The sequence below is a fragment of the Parambassis ranga genome, chromosome 3 (genome assembly GCF_900634625.1).
Source record: "Parambassis ranga chromosome 3, fParRan2.1, whole genome shotgun sequence".
Lineage (NCBI taxonomy): Eukaryota > Metazoa > Chordata > Actinopteri > Ambassidae > Parambassis > Parambassis ranga.
Genome location: NC_041024.1, coordinates 22,594,157 through 22,611,207, shown reverse-complemented (window position 1 = coordinate 22,611,207; position 17,051 = coordinate 22,594,157). Strand labels below are relative to the sequence as shown.

Sequence of the window (17,051 nt, the reverse complement as noted above, 5' to 3'; positions counted from 1 at the left end):
CGTGATTCGTGATTTCTGTAAATCTTGTAGAAATATGAATGAACGAATGAATAAATGTATAAAGTGATGTAACAATACTGTCACAGTACCTGGCTGTAAATGTATATCATATGTTTATTCCACTCTTATGCAATCTGCATGTATGTTTTAGGCTCGCAGTTATGCTGTACACATCTGGATTACTAGACCTGTCCCATCCACCATACAGTATGGTACTGTTTGCCACAGCAAACACCAAAAAAAAAACACCAAAGAGGAAACCCTCTCTTTAAATACCCCCTAGTCCCTCCCTCGGGCATACCAATGGACAGAACGCAAAAGGGGGTGTGTAGGCACCGAGTGTGCACCCTTATGTGCACAGGAACAGGAAATCCGGAGACAGGAAAACAGACGGACAGTTTGTAAGTGAAAAGTCTTTGGAGCTCATCTCTGCGTAAAATCCAAATGCGTTGCGCAGCGAGCGCACCTGACACCAGCACTCTCTTGGCCCGGTGAGAGTGCTGCTTTTAACCCTTGTGTGGTATTCGGGTCAAATTGACCCGTTTCAAATTTTTACAAGGATAAAAATGTTAGAAGTATACATTTGTTCTACCTGAAACTCCATGGCCTTAGCTTATTTTCTGTGATAAACATGTACAAAAAAAAAAATAATTGAGCACACTTGCTACTATACCCCACACATTTACATCCCTCATATGGTATTCGGGTCACTTTGACCCACATAGATAGATGTACACACACATTAAGCACATCTAAGCACTGAGAAGCTCTCTGATCTCATTTTCCCGCTCTCTTGACACTGTGTCATGTGTCCACTTATTTAGAGCAATATTTTGTAACATTCTGTACATCAAAGACACTATTTGTCTTACACCTGCTGATCAAGGGGAGAGGACAAACGATATAAATAGCTCTACTTCACAGTAGAGAATCTTCCACTCTCAATATGACCAAAAGATTCAGCTGTCAGAGGGCTTTAGAGCTCATATTTGAAGAGAGCCAGGCACACAGCAATGTGAAGAATATGAAGACAATTTAGAAATAAATTCTGATTCTGAGAGTGAATTTGAAGATGACCAGGAACAGGCACTGATCATGCAAAGAACTCCAGATGAAGCACTACAAGGAGCTGCTGGAGCAGCCCAAGAGCCAGCCACTGGAAGAGGCCCACAGATATCTTTGTCAAAAAATGGAAAGGCTGTATGGTCTTCATCCCCAGTGGGAGAACCCCCTTGCTCAGCTGCTAACATAATACGGATAGTACCAGGGCCCACAAGATTTGCAGTGACGCATGTTCAGGATGTAAAGTCATCCTTTGAGCTGCTGATTCCTCACTCAATTCAGAAAATTGTTCTGGATATGACCAATCTTGAAGGGAGACGTGTTTTTGGTGAGCAGTGGAAAGAGGAGGATTTCATGCATCTGCATGCCTACTTTGGCATCTGTCATCTGAAAGTCTGTGGGATGCTGAGACAGGGAGAGTGATTTTTAGAGCCACAATGTCTCTGAAGAGCTTCCATGTATTTTCAAGAATCATCAGATTTGACAACCAGGAATCAAGACCTGTAAGACAGCGTGTAACCGGGGATGAACGACTTGTGGGGTTTACAGGCCGCTGCCCTTTCAGGCAATATATGCAAGGTACGGCATCAAAATCTGGTCTGCCTGTGATGCTGTTTCATCTTATGCATGGAACATGCAAATTTATACAGGGAAGCCAGAAGGAGGGGTTGCTGAAAGAAACCAGGGAACATGAGTGGTGCTAGATATGTCACAAGGCCTAAGTGGTCACAACATTACCTGTGACAACTTTTTCACATCATACAACCTGGGACAGGAGCTTCTCAAAAGAAAGCTGACAATGGTTGGAACAATGTGCAAAAACAGGACGGAGCTCCTACCTGAGGTTCTAACTGTGAAGAAAAGGCCTGTGCATTCCTCTAACTTCCTGTTCACAGTCAACACTGCTCTGGTATCTTACATACCAAGAAAGTTCAGAGTTATGTATGATTTGACAGTGACAGTGGATATTAAATTTACAAAAACAAATCAAACTTCCATTTTTAATTGTGTTCTAGTAGGGGTGATTGCAATAATTTAACATATATGTTGTCTCTGTTGTTTGAAATTGAGATAAAGGTCATATATGTTAATGGCTTATGAAGTTAAATTTTGATTTGTAATTGCTTTTAACACCCCAAATATGTCCCGGGTCAATTTGACCCGAGGGATACCAGAGGGTCCCAAATGTGAAGAAAACACAAGGGTTAATGTGGTTGTTGTCAAAATGTCAGGGCATTATTTGGCCCAAAATGTAACCTTGATATATATAATAACCAAGGTTATTTAAGGAAGCACTAGACACAGGTAGACCAGAATTCACCTGGGTGGGCAAATGGTTTTTTACCAGCACAGGAGAGACAGCAGGGAAAAAGTGTGTCTGGTTGTCTGCCTGAACATGGACAAAATAAACCTGTCTAAATGATTTTAAGAATGGACATTGAGTTTTTTCCTGCCTGCGAAAACCAAATACCCACGGTGCACAGAAGTGATTGTTTAATTAAGTTGATTGTTTTTCTTTAGTTAAAGTTTCAAATATTTTTGACAAATAGTCACTACAAAGTATTTGTGATTCTGATTAAACCGCTGCACTGTAAACCGAAAGGAACGTTTCCTCATAACCACCCCTCTTTCCACTCGGACACTCTAACAGTTCGCACCACAATCGGCTTCTGTTTAACAGTTATCAGCATGAAATTCTCCTGACTTTTTTCTCGGGTCGGGTCTTGTTGTGTGTAGTGTGAGTTTCTGTTAAAAGTGAGACTTTTACAGACTCTTGGTGTGAACTCTTTATTGTTGGAGGACTTTAACTACTGACAGATGGATGAACTTCCTGTCTCTCTGCAGGAATCTCTGCAATAACTACACAGAGATCGCCCGTCAGGACAAACTGACAATGCTGCAACTGGGAATCACTCACCTGACAGAGGAGGCCTGACGTATACCGTACTGAGGGAGTACCAGCGGGTCAGTGTGTCTGCCTGTGTGGGGTTCAGGGTGGCCCATCATCCATGCGGGCTACGTGGTGTCCTTTATCATGGTCACAGGGTCTTGGTAAAAAACAGGCTGCTACTCCTGCTGGGCTCTTAGCTCTGAAGCTAAGGCTTTAAACTTTTACTTCCTTTTATTTACAAAATAATGAATGTATATATAAAATGCAGCTTTAGGTAAAAAAACCAATGAAAATATCGGGTTTACATCCAACTTATTCACATGGTGAAGTCACTGTTGATGCATCCTGTGTTAGCTGAAAGCAGCTCGTCTCTCAGTACACTCTGGACCTGCAGAAGACACAAAGAGACAAACAACAACAATTAAACAACAATAAAACATCAATTAAAGGTCAGATGCTCAGCAGTGGGCCTGGAGGGAGCGGTCACCTGGAGAAGGTGGCTATGGAGAGCAGACCCAGCAGGAACTCGAGGCCATAGAAGCAGAGCAGGACGGCGCTGAGGAGAAACTCGAGCCGCAGGATGAAGGTCTGCAGCAGCCGGTAGTAAACAGCCAGCGCCGCGCAGGGCAGCAGGATGAAGAGGGACACACAAGGGGACAGCGAGCACTCACACAGGTTCCCCTTCCAGCCTGGACACACACACACACAGGAGGTCTGATTACTGTCTGCACACACAGCTCCACCTTCTTAGCCCCCACTTGGTTCGCTCTATAAGCTGGATTTAAAGATGGACGATGACACAGCTTCCCAGAACAACAAAGCAACATGGCCGCGTTATTATGGATGATCACGTGTTACCTGAACATGGTGGCTGAGCTCGACTTATTTTGGATTCAGTTTCATAGCACAAAAAAGTGACATGTTGGCATCTTTAAATACAGCCTGAGGTTTACCCTGAAGGTCGGTCACTGCCTGAAGCAGCAGAACACACACACTCTGGAGCCTTCCCCCAGCTGTCAAAGGGTGAGAGGAGGGGTTCACCACGGACAGGCCAATCTTTCACAGCAACAGAGAGACAAACTACGTTCCACACCCACATCTACGGCCAATTCAGAGTCCCAGTCTAACCCACGTCTTCTGATATGTGGGAGGAAGCCAGAGTCCATTAGAATATTTAAAACATAACATATCAGACTTTAAAATAAGTCAAGAAATCAGAATTTCTTACCATAAAATATGCAGAGGATCTCTAGAGCAAGGAAAAGCAGCAGCAGCACCACGTCCAGAACCAGGTTATCCATTGGGTATGGGAGCAAAACCCCTGCACACACACACACACACATCAAAACACCACCAACACAACCGACCCAAATGGAAATAAACCAATAACTACCCAATTAATGTACCCCCAAAATACAGAAAATATGGGTAATGCAAAAGGACTACTGCAACTGCAACTTTATTTATAATGCACTTTAAAAACAAGATTGACCAAAGTGCTACAATCATCTAAAAATCCAATAGAATAAACTAAAAACAATAAATGAAAGTTAAAAAAAATAGATAAAATAAAGTAGAATAAAATAATAAAATAAAATCAGGTCAAATATCTACAGCTCAAATCATGCCAAACGCTAATGTGAACACTATAATATAGTCACACATAATAGTAGGCCCATAACCCAAACCACATGCAAATTATAAAACGAAAATTAGGCTTAAGACTAAACAACAAATAAAAGGGAGGGAGGTCACGCCACGCTAATTTCAGGTGAGCCATCGCTGCGTGCCAACACCACAAGCAGGCTCCAAGCAAAAACCCCAGTGCACACATGCCACATACTGGATGCAAGGACACCAAGGGCGGCACCCATGTCCACCAGACATAGGAGGAAGGAGAGAGAGGCAGGAGCATAGCCAATTTATAACTTAAATAGACGCACTGTGCCACCCCACAGTCAGCACACTAGGACAACAGAACAGTGCCATACAGCAGCAGGGAGGAGATGACTCACCCGGTCACAGTTGCATGGTTTATCTTATTGAAAAATTTAAAAGGAGAACAACAAACGTAACAATCAATGTGAAGACGTCTGGCCTGAAGGACATTTGTTGCTCTTCTCCACACTCTCAGAAGTAAAGGAAAAAAAGGAAAAAAAAACACACTGTGAAAAGTGACAGCAGACGTTTTGTCAAATTGTAACTTCATGTAACTTACGGTAACCTAAATAATGGGTATCAAACAATATTATGGCCACAAAGATATTAATTCCAAGACAGGTTTTTCTCTAGCATGAAAATTCAATATACTGTATCTCAGCCACTTATATTGTATTGGGACAACATCATATATTCAGATTATTAATATCATTTTAAGAACATTTTTAAAAGCTTTAACAACATTTAATATTGTATTACACATCTTAAAAGTATCCCGATAATGTACAAGGAATCCAGCAGTCATGAATCATGTGGGTCCCTTTCTTGGCTGAAGTCGACTTCTACAGCTGTTAAAATGGCAAGCACTGACACCATCTTCATCATGGAGGTAGATGTAGTAGTGTGGGGATGCTGATTTTACATTCCTGGGTGGCAGTCAACACCACTGTGGAAGTAAATGCAGTGAAACTGCATCAGTTGTCCACTGCAGGCAGTGAGTTGAACGGCTGTAAAAGCTATGACTGCAGTACACCTGCTGTGTAATGCAACATTGTTGTGTTAATAATCATAACAATAGAGTTTAGAATTTGAAATATGAAAGCATTTTACGTGAGGACATAAAGCCTTGGATTGGTGCTATGCACACTCCTCTCGTCTCCTTTCCTCTAGCCTGCCAGTGGTGGACAAGGCCTTGGTTGATTACGTCTACTCTTCCAGACTTGACCTCGCTGAATGTGAAGCGCTTGCTGGAGGCTGCGGACCCTCTTTGGTTCAGTGCTGTGAGGAGGGCCTGTGAGGCCCGTCTGCTGGATGTAGACTGCTGCATGGGCATGCTGGTGTTCTCCCAGCTCCATGTGCGCTCTACCCTGGAGATAGGAGCCTGCAGGCTGCTAGCAGGCCGGTCAGAGTTCAGCTCTCTGGGTAGCTCCTCCTCTATTTAGTGAACAATTTATGCAGTGTTAAAATAACCTTTAAAACTAGAAAAAGCACAACAAATTGTAGTTTCTTTTTTTTCAATGTCATGTGATTTAAAAAAATGACAGTCATTTATGTGTCTCACACTAGCAAATGAATGGAGAACAATGCCATCATCCATCTTGATTATCCATTTTAGCCCCTCGACTTTGATTTGGATTTGGTGCTTTAAATTCTGATTAAATATGTATCTGACACACCAGATCACAGGCGTTTGATAAATATAATCTAGATAACTTGTCACTGCTCTTAGCGAAGAAAAAGTACTGATTACATTGAGCTGCAAATAGACATTTAGACACTTTGATGGTGGATTTTTTACTGCTTGTTAAATCTCCTTTTTAACCTGTGTCAGATGGTGGGGGTTCTAGCTTAAGAAACTGTTTTGGAAGGACCAGTGTGTTAAAAACATACTTCTAACATATCTGTCTGTCCCCATCCGTCATTGATCAACCAATCAGATCAACAAAGAGGAAACACAACAAGCTGCAGGGTATCTTTTGACAGCAAACAAGTAGCAGTTAGCATGTCTATATAATTTATGCCACCTTTGAAAGGAATCTTTGTCTAAAGACATGTTCACCACCTTTAAAAAAAAAACTATTAGCAAACAATAAAACTTTTGCTCCTTACACTTATCCCAATATGCTGTCATCGCACCAAATCCATGTCACTGATTGGCCAGCCCCACTCAGGGTTCACCATACAAGCATTAAGCCTGGAGCCTGCCATTCTGTTCCTCTCTGCAGAGTATATGGGTTGTGCCTGGTGTCTTTGAACAGCATGCTGTACCTAACAGGGAGCCACACCACCATTGCAGAATGCTTCGACCCAGACACAGAGGAATGGTTCCCGCTTGCCAGCATGACAGAGAGGATGGAGTGCGGGGCGGTGACCATGCTGGGCCGTGTGTACGTCTCTGGAGGTTACTCATGCTCTAAAGGGACCCACCTGCAGAGCATAGAGTAATACGACTCTCACATAGATACATGGAGATCTACCTGAAGCGGCACCATTGCATGGTTATATTTGTAATGTCACCCGGTGCGAGGTCCTTTTGTGACAGCAGTAAGCCCCAGACACTATTTTATAATATATTTTTGCAGTGACTTTACAGCACTCAGTGATGTAACGGATTGAGGTTTATTGTAGTACTTCTCCAGTAGTCTATCTCCTAAACTGCAAAGGCCTATTAAACCATGATTATCTATTCTTTTGCACAGGATGATCAAATATATGGTTAACTATAGCACCAAAAAGGAAAAGCAGTTGGAGCCAGTAATTTCAATATTTATCTTTTGCTGCTTTAGCAAATGGTGACCTCCAAACAGTAATGATCATATGAAACAAAGTACGGCTGTAGCAGAATCCTTGAGTGTGAGTTTTTTTTTTTTATCTCATTGGCTTCTTGGTTTGCCATTCATAAGAACATAAGCGTTTTATTTCCCCTTTTTCTGAACATTTTTCACACTTCTTTTATAACGCATTCATGACTATGAAAGGTCAGATAAGCAGACTTAAAAAAAGGCTTTTTTAGCTACAGCGAGAACTAAAATACTCTGCAACAAAAGCCTTTTCATGACATATGTAAACACAGATCGAAATGTTCATGCGTAATTGTTACCATTAACAATGTCTCTGTTGAAGCCGTGTCAGCCAGGCTGTGTGCACTGCACCTCCATTCAGAGGCTACGTCCTTCAAAGGTTGCATTTACAGACTGACTGTGGCATACAGGGGCGACAAGGCCGTACCACAAAAAAAAAAAACATATTCATGGTATAATTTGTCACAGCATGCTCCCCTTACCCTTACCACAAATGGGTTCACAGTTCAATTCTGTTTCCCATTTTTTTTCCGAACAAATATACTGGAGGTACAGGTGTGAGTGTTCTATTCTAATGTCACATCTGTGAGCCACAACATGGTCTTAACAAGGGTTACAAAGTAACCTCACTGAGTTTAAACAATATAGTTATTCTCCATAGAAGTAGGCTAACATGACTCAAAAAGCATAATCTATGTGCATCAGGCAATGAGGACACACAGAGTTCTCCAAACATAATGCAGCCAAATCAGGAAGCCTGGAACCACATAGGTGTATGGAAAGTGTCTGTTGGCTGATGACAGTAAAGTGGAATTACTCACACTGTGTTAAAAAGGAAAAAAAGATGTGGTGGAGGGGGCGTAATGACTTTGAGCTGCAGTGATTACCATTCATGCCACCATTTGGATAAAGTACGCATTGGTAGTTCCTCACCTTGTCGTACCAACAAATGCAAGTCTTTTCCTTTTGTCCATTTGTAGATTTAAGGCTATAAGGATGATAATCACCATGCTAAATGAACACAGATTTTTAACAAGCATGCTGACAGTTAAAAGTATTCCGCAGCGTTGATACCGATAGACCTGCCAGCTTTGGAGTGATCTCAGGTCTTATTTTATAATGACTTGAAGTGTAACTGAACTTTCATTTTAAGAAATAAGCTTGGTTAATTAATAAATTGTAATAAAATATGTAAGCCTTAACTCCAAAAAATAGGGTGTCATGCTCCTGCAAGTGAGTGGTGACACATACTAATTATACTTGGGGGGATAGCCAGTATGGCATTGGCTGCAATAAAGCAAATATGCCTTTGTAAATCATGGGAAACCCTATTAAGTATGCAGAGAACTCAGTCTTGAACTAACATGACAAATGCTTACCCTTTTCTACCAATTACTCCCACGTCTATGCTCATTGTTCTCTTTGACAATAATGGCCCAGATCTAAATCTCCTTGACCCATTTCATTTGAAGTTCCACTGCTGTGCTAGAAGGCTGAATACCAGGCCTGCATTAACTCTGCTCTTTCTTACAAGTTTGGTGCCCCTCTGCTGCAGCACGTCTGTACAGCTACAAAGTCAGGGTAATGACCAGTGACTGCCAGGGGATGGCAGTGTTGTTCTATACTGAATCTATGAGCAGGCACAAATGAATGAAATAATGTCTATGTGAATAAGAAAGGTTGATAACACACACTCTTTTTGGTTGTGCTTACATTTTGAAACCAGCTGCTCCTGACAAGCAAGGACATGAACAATCATAAAATCAATGAAAGAGCCGATGGATAAGGGAATCTTGCAGAATTGCCTTTGAATGTAGCCTGAATAAGTGATTGTCCTTTATCAGGTATGTGGTAGAGGGTAAAGCCCCCTCATCTAACCTGCATGCACTCCACAGTTTTTTTTTTTTTACACATTTTTGAAGTTTGGAAATCCACTAAGCATTCATCAACCACTCAAAACATTTTGCCAAGATGCCCTTGAGCAAGGCTCCTAACAATAAGCTGCTGCAGTGAATACAACAATGAGTATTTTTTTACAAGGATTTTGATTATACTGGTCACTATATTGCAGCCAGGTGCAACAAAACGCCGCTCTTACTACACTGCACTGCAACAAGGGTCGCTGCGACACCTCAACATCAAATGCTAAAAGAGTGTGCCTTGTTGTATCTATTGATTTCTGCTGATAATAGCAAGCTATAGTGGCTCAAGAGAATAAAAGGGGTTGAGGGACTTGTGTTTACGCAGATTATTACTGTGATATTGTAGTCGCAGCTAGATGTCAATAGAGGTGGATAAAGGTCATTGTTGCTAAGAGGAAAATGAGGAGGGCTATTGGAAATCCCCCCCCCCCCCACACACACACACACCTTTCATCTTTCCTCTTTGTTCAATGTCCCCATCCTTGTTGTTTTCGCCCACTTAAAGCTGATAATGAAATGTATGCACCGGGCAAAGCAGGCGATTAATCAGAGCAGATGTGTATCTAGGTAAGTGCCAGACCAAGTCTCTAGAGCGCAGCGGCCTGACGGTTCAAACTCCACACTGGCTGTAGCCAGGAAGCCTTCGCCTCGCCTCTCACCCAAGGGTTGTCATTGCCAACGCACGTATGTGCCAGCCAGCCTTATTACAATTAATTAGCCGGTGCCGAAATGTCCTCACACTTCAGAAGCGATCATGTCTCTTCGCAGCCAACAAAAAGGCTGCTGGTGGGCTGTTGTCATGTTTGCTGGCCTGATAAATCTGGGATGACAGTGTGCTAAAAAAAATGGTGGGTTTCTCCCATAAAAATGGCACAATAATCTTCTTGTGAGATTGTATGTTAAAATTGTATTTATGGTGACGATAAAGTGTCCTAAATAATGTACTTCACAAAATGTGCTCGGATAGGATTCATAAATGAGCACTAATAGCCAAGTCAAATTTTGCAAATGACAAAATGCCAACTCTAAAATGCATATGGTGTAACATTAGGGTGTTCCAGCTATCAGATTCAGTCCTCTGTTCATCACACTTTGCAAACTGCAAAGCGCAGACGCCATTGTCCAGTTGACTAGTTAAAATGGAGATGATGCTAAGCCAGTACTTGATCCATTGCTCGAAGCCTGATGCACGAACTCCAGGCTGAACTGGACTACATTGGCTGCTTAATGAGGTGTACAGTGCTCACAGATATCAGCTTGACTTGTAAGCCTTTGATTAGAACCCACTGTACTTCTTTTTTTCCCCCTCCACAGGGCAAAAAGGGCCCTTTTGAAAAATCTGAAAGAATATTTTCCACAATGCTGTAATGGATGTTGAACAAAAAATGATTATGAGATTATGGATACCTGAGGCAGCCAATATATGTTGTTCAGGCAAAAAAAAAGTCCTACAAAAGATATTGCTTTAAAGTATCTGATTTTACACATGATGGGCTTTATGCTGCAGCACTATGGGACATCATGTGCCTCTCTAATTTCTTGTATTGTACTTTAAAGCAAGACAGAATAAGAAAAATGAAAGGAAGGATGATATAAGGAAAACTCCCTAGTGAATCACATCACTAATGTTTTAAAGGAGTATGACTGTTGTGCAGGCACAACACACTTCATGACCCAGCCGTCATACTTCAAATGAATTTCTTCACAGGTCTCCTCATTCACAGGTGACTTTTATGTGCTGTTTGCTCATTCAGCCAAGGACCTGCCCAACTGTCAACCTTTCTCTATTGACTGTCAGTAGAATTCAGAATACAATAAACATCTGCTTTTTACTTTTACAGCTCTGCAGAGTGAAGCCCCCTGTGAGTCTTTTGTGTGCTCCTCACCTCAAATTCAATCTACTAAAGCACTCTATATATTTCCCCTCATATTATTCTGTTATTCTTGGTTTCATGCTTTTCATCTTAAGCACTGTGTAACGGAGGCCCTTCAATGAACCTTCATTAACTTTCACCTCTCTACAGTTTGGTGTGTCTTAGCCACACAGTGGAGAGTGTGAAATGGATTCTCCATCTACATGGAAGAAAGGGTCTGAAGAAACATTTTGTCTTTCTTTCTGTGTCCATTTATCTTTTTCTTTCCATCCTGGTGTCAGGAGCGAGGTTAGATGGTGGAACGCAAGTGCAAAACAGCAGGCAGAGATGTAGGCAAAAACACAGTCCTGTAATGCAGGCATTGGTCAAAACACAGGTAGTCAGTCAGCGAAGCAAAAGTACCAAAAGGCTGAGCAAAAGGCTGGTGGGAAAACAATCATACAAAAAGTCATACACTAAGGGCTATAAAAAAACACACTAGGGCTAGGCAGAAGAGAAATCCAAAAACATATGCTAAGGTCATAAACAGGACTCTATGGATAACAAGAGCTGAGAAGGCTGGTAAGGTTTGGAACAGCTCACAAGACAAACTGACAATGAGTGAAGGTAAGACTGAGGGAGCAGGGAAGACAACAAGGCACAGATGAGACACATTAGGGAGAAGCAGGTAATCACCAGGAGGAGGAGGAGGGAGCACACGAGGAAAGGAAAGACAAGACACCTGAAACGAGAGGGAGGTCAGTGATTTCGAAATAAAACAGGAAATAATGCAAACACAATAAAAGAAAAAAAGCCCTGACACCAGGTTTCACACCTGAACCTCATCTGACAGACTAATGGTTTAAATGCATACTCTTAATTCCACTATATGACTTCTGGCTGGGGAACCCATACTGCCATATTACTTTTTCTTCTTCTTGTCTTGAACTTACTGTATGGTCCACAGCATCATCATGTCAAAATGGCTCCAACTGAGCTGCTGTCTTCCACTTATGGCGATCCTGTAGTCCTGGTAGGTAGTGCTATATGAAGTCCAGTTGAGGTTGTAGGCCAACAAAACACAATGCCTTCAGCAATGTTTGCCCAGCAGACCTTCATTTTCATACAAGGCTTGAGGGAGAGATGAGTCTGAACTGCCCATGATGGAGGTTATGGGGTCTAAATCAGCCACATCTGCTGACACATAGGCAAGGGGTTTTGCATTCAAGATGACTTTGATGAGAGGGCCTGTAGAACTGGTTCAGGAAGTGACTGCTCCTATAGGATGACCCCAGTCTTGACTTGACACTTTTGTACAGGATACACCATGTCTTTTACTGGCAGCGTCCAATCTTCACCAGGAACAGACCAAAACAATCAACATTTACTACGCATAATGAAGGTTTGTACAGCTATAGTCGACAAGGTGGAAGGTCAGCTATTCAGGGACCCTTGGAATTTACACACAAGCGTTGACACTCTCCACATGCTTGTTGGTGTTTGTGGATGGCCTCAGGACCTCTGAGGATCCGAATGCTGGCAGAATGTACTCGCTCAGTCTCTGGATGATGGAGTTTCTCTTGATGCAATAAACACTGGGCTTGGTGCTGGGCCCTCTTATCTACTGTATCCACATGGCTACTCTTATCACTTCTATGTAGATGATACACAACTCTAGCTGTCGATCCAAACTGACAACCCCACAGTTTTGCAATTGCTTTCAGTTTCTTCAAGTCTTTATCTGCATTGATGATGGAACACCACCTCAAATTAGACCATAGTGCTGGTGTTCCCAGCCAATCAAATGAGACGTTATAATATCAATGTTTATACAGCCTGATTTTGACTTCTGTGTCAAACGGACAGCATATCCATGCAGGTGCTCCACAAACCCTTCAAACCTCCACTGCATCGATTTCTCGTGGCATTATTCAATTTGATGCAGAAGTATAAATCAGCCTTGATGTTTGCCTACAGAGTGATTGCTGCTTACTTAAATGTTCGAGTAAAGACTCATGTTACCCCTGGACCAGTGAATTCCTCAAAGGAATGTCACCTGACACGGCTAAGAGTCCTTCTGTCTGTTCACCAAGAAGGGTGGGTACTATGATCCTGATTACATATGTATGCTTTGTAGTATCTGCTTTCACACATGATGGGCTTTATGCTGCTACTATAGGACTTCATGAGCCTCTCTCTTCATGCATTGTACATTAAAGCAAGACAGAATAAGAGAACTGAAAGGAGTGATGACATGAGATGAGGAAAATTCTGCAGTGAATCACATCGCTACTGTTTGAGAAAAACGTGTCTATTGTGCAGACACAGCACACTTCATGACCCAGCCGTCATACTTCAAATGAATTCCTTCACAGGTCTCCTCATTCACAGGTGACTTTTATGTGCTGTGACTCTCCTAAAAGATCACACATCATAATTGGACGCCACAGTTTCTCATTTGAGGAACCAGACAATGATGATGTGGCGAGGAACTGATGGAAAGACTAACAGCTTTATCTCCACAGCACTCCCATTAGTGTCATACATCTTCACAACATCTGTACTAGATGATCACAGAAACACATTCAGTCTGTGTTAAGGATGCCCCTTTTGCCTGTCCTGACCCTCACTACTTCACTAACTGCCGTCATAGGAGCCGGTGTGATAAACTGCCTGTCAATAGGTAAAACAATCTAAATGATGTGTTTGTAAAAACTGTGTGTGTGAAGCGTGGGGGAGCTCAAAATAACATGAGATTTCTCTTGCAAAAGCAGACATTTGCTTAGGTTTTGTTTCGCTGAGCTGAGACTGGAGATATGTAGGCCAGTTCTGCAAGAAAACACCGCATCATAAAGTTATTTAGAGGCTAGAATTAACCACTGTTCATTCCACGTCTCCTATCACATGCTATTAAATAAATTATGGTGCCGGCAATCTTTTTTTCCCCTTCATTTCCTTCTCTGCAGGCTGTCATTTACTCTCTTCTCATCTGTACATCTGAACTCATAATCACTGTCACTCAACACATTGTCACCTCCACACACACATACACACCTCCACACATACACACACAATCAGACATTTGTATTTAATTGTAGACCCTTGGTGAACTACTTCCAAGTCTAATGCGTACATGAAAAACATTTTTATTTATTCACAAATAAAGGACATTGTAACACAATTTGTAGTATTGTGTCCAGATAACCTAAAAAAAATATAATAAAAAGCAAGAGTGAATAAAGTATTTCACCTGTCAATATAACAATGTACCTATTTGAATCAGCTTGCTAACCTGCTAGCTGCAGACTGCAGCCTCACATAACACCACTCTGGCCCACTAAATGGGGCAGTGAGCATCATAGTGTCAAGTCTGCCATCAGTCCATAAATTCTAGTATAGAAAAAAAAGTGACTGCTCCACAGTTCACGTTTCTGCTGTTTATGACAACAAAACACTGCTTCCTTTTTCACCACACTGACTAAATAAAGACAAATACTGCATGTGTAATCACGGCGCAGCATGTCATGATGAAAATAGATACAGTGATTGTTATCAACAGGGAAAGGCACTATACTTAATTATGAATTCTTCCTTAAAGACCTTTGCTTTTTATGGCTAGGAGCAGCAGAAGGCAGATACAATCTAAAACATGTAACCAGATACATGGTACATCCTGCTGTATGGAGTTAGGCATGTAAGACTTCAAGCAATTTTGGGGGATATTGTCATCATTTAGCTTAAGAAATAGGAAACGATGGGAAGAGACAGGGGATAGAGACGCCAAGGAGCTCAGACTAGTATCAAACCAGTGCCACAGCAATGAGACCTACGGCATGACTTCATGAAATGCCTGCACAACAAAGTTAGTTCTACCCCCTCAATGAACCAACAGCTCTTTTATACCAAAAGGTTAAGCTAAGAGAGACCAAAAAAAAAGCTTATCTTTGTGATGGGATGCAAACTACAGTTTCCCACTGTGAATAACCAGGCATGCTTGATAACCATGACTTTCTACCCTTACTATATCTGGGACACACCATTTGCTGAATAAGCACTGAAGGGTGGCATTAAGTGCAACACAAATTGGTGTGTGTGTGTGTTATATAAACACAATTCCAAGGGGCTGGCCTGGAAAGACCTTTATTATTGGGCTGCCCTACTAGCAGTGTTTCTGCTGTATCTCTGTAACCGTGAGGCAGGTGAAACAACAAGGGGGGATGAATTTTCTGAGAAATATTTTGCCATTCCTGTGACCAGAGTTACTTTGGAAGTCATAGCTTATTTAAACTAAGTATCATCACTTTTTTGCATCCCCAGGCCAGGGAGCTGACAAAATCCCTGCAATGCAAATAATACTATACACATAATGGCTTAAAGCAAGATTTGACTTGATTTAAAGTTTCAAGACGGCACAGCTCAGCTTAGCAGTACACTACTTTTTTTCTCACTTTGGTTTTCCTTCCTGTGACAACTTCTTTTGTATTATTTTAAGTGACAGTTTAAGTCTCTTCAAATTCCAGTGTTATATAGATAGATATAGATATATTCAATATTCTGTATCATGCAGCCATGTGAAATCATTGTATAGTTCTTCAAACTAAAGTCTGTAGAACTTGACATTGGGCTGGATGAGATCCCCTGGGAGAGTTTGCGTCAGGGGAACTCTTCTGCTAGTGGAAGTGGCCAAGCAGAACCACCAAACATGCTCAAGCGAGGAGACCTTGCAGCAGAGTTCAGACTTCGGGCCAACCTAACTGTATCAGGAAATGGCTCACAGACAGGTGATGACCTCCTAGAAAGGGGGCCAGGAAACCTGCAGACAGTCTTCTGTGAAGCCCAGCTGTGCCCAACTGAACTAAGAGAGAAGTCTATTGTATTTCAAACCCTAGTCAAAAAGACAGAGAGGGCAGCTAGGTAAAAGTCATCTGTAGCTGTAGCAGGGTGCAGTAGGTCACACACACAAGAAGCTACAGCTCTTTATCTATGATCTTTGATAAAGCCAGGAAAATCTACAGATCTACAAAACACATCTGAAGAAGATTATCCAACTGCTTAGGTCTGTGTGATGATCTGAGGGGGGCTGCATGTGGATCAGGAGGGGGAAATGAGAGAATGAGTTACCCATGTTGCACTGGAAACATTCCAGAAGGCTGTGTCTTTGAACCCAGTGTGAAATGAATGACAGATGAACCATCAGAAAAAAACCCAGAAACAACTGTCCTATTGTACAACTGGATTGTGTACAGCTATTATTAAACCCCTTTCTAAAGAGTCTGAAGACCTTCCAATGTTTTTTTTTTTTTTTTTTTTTTCGGTGAATTAATTTAGTGAAAGGTAAGATGGCCATGTTCTCTATTATCTCTGATACACTTCACTCTAAATACTTAAATCCCTTAGCATGGATCTAAACTGTCATCACTTTTATTTGAGTAAAAACACTCAGAGAGAGAACATATCGCTACAGACTGTATATACAAAGCTCCCTGTACATTACAACTTCAGCAGCTTACCTTGGTGGTAGTGCCATCTTCAGACACTCAAACCAAGACCATTCATTCACCATTCAAACAGTTTTATTTGTTTCCTGTGATTTCAAATAGGAGCGCAAAATGAAGATATGGGACATAAAACCATAGTTTAAGCTGCTGGATGTAAAAGGCTCTGGTGGGCTGGGACAATGTTTTTCTTTAATGCTCTAACCTTTTGCCTGAGAGGTAACGATAAAAGTGTGTTAACACTACGCAACAAATCTCAATTAAACAGATACCTTCACCAGAAGATGCTGCATTTTTTACTTATTATTTCAATCTTTTGACTGATGAATTGTCTTGCGCTTAATTTAACGTCTTCATGTTCGCGCTCA

At 41.7% G+C, this 17,051-nt stretch overlaps 1 protein-coding gene across 1 annotated transcript; it reads right to left on the bottom strand.

Annotated features, from left to right (window-relative positions):
* Positions 1 to 3,337: 3,337 nt before the first annotated feature.
* LOC114433659 (transmembrane protein 216-like) lies at positions 3,338 to 4,827 on the bottom strand. Its single transcript, XM_028402302.1, has 3 exons — positions 4,797 to 4,827; positions 4,182 to 4,274; positions 3,338 to 3,642 (listed from the first exon to the last, which is right to left on the bottom strand). Exons 1-3 carry the CDS (start codon positions 4,825 to 4,827, stop codon positions 3,437 to 3,439), a joined length of 330 nt encoding a protein of 109 aa, XP_028258103.1. The 3' UTR covers positions 3,338 to 3,436.
* Between the last annotated feature and the right edge of the window lie 12,224 nt (positions 4,828 to 17,051).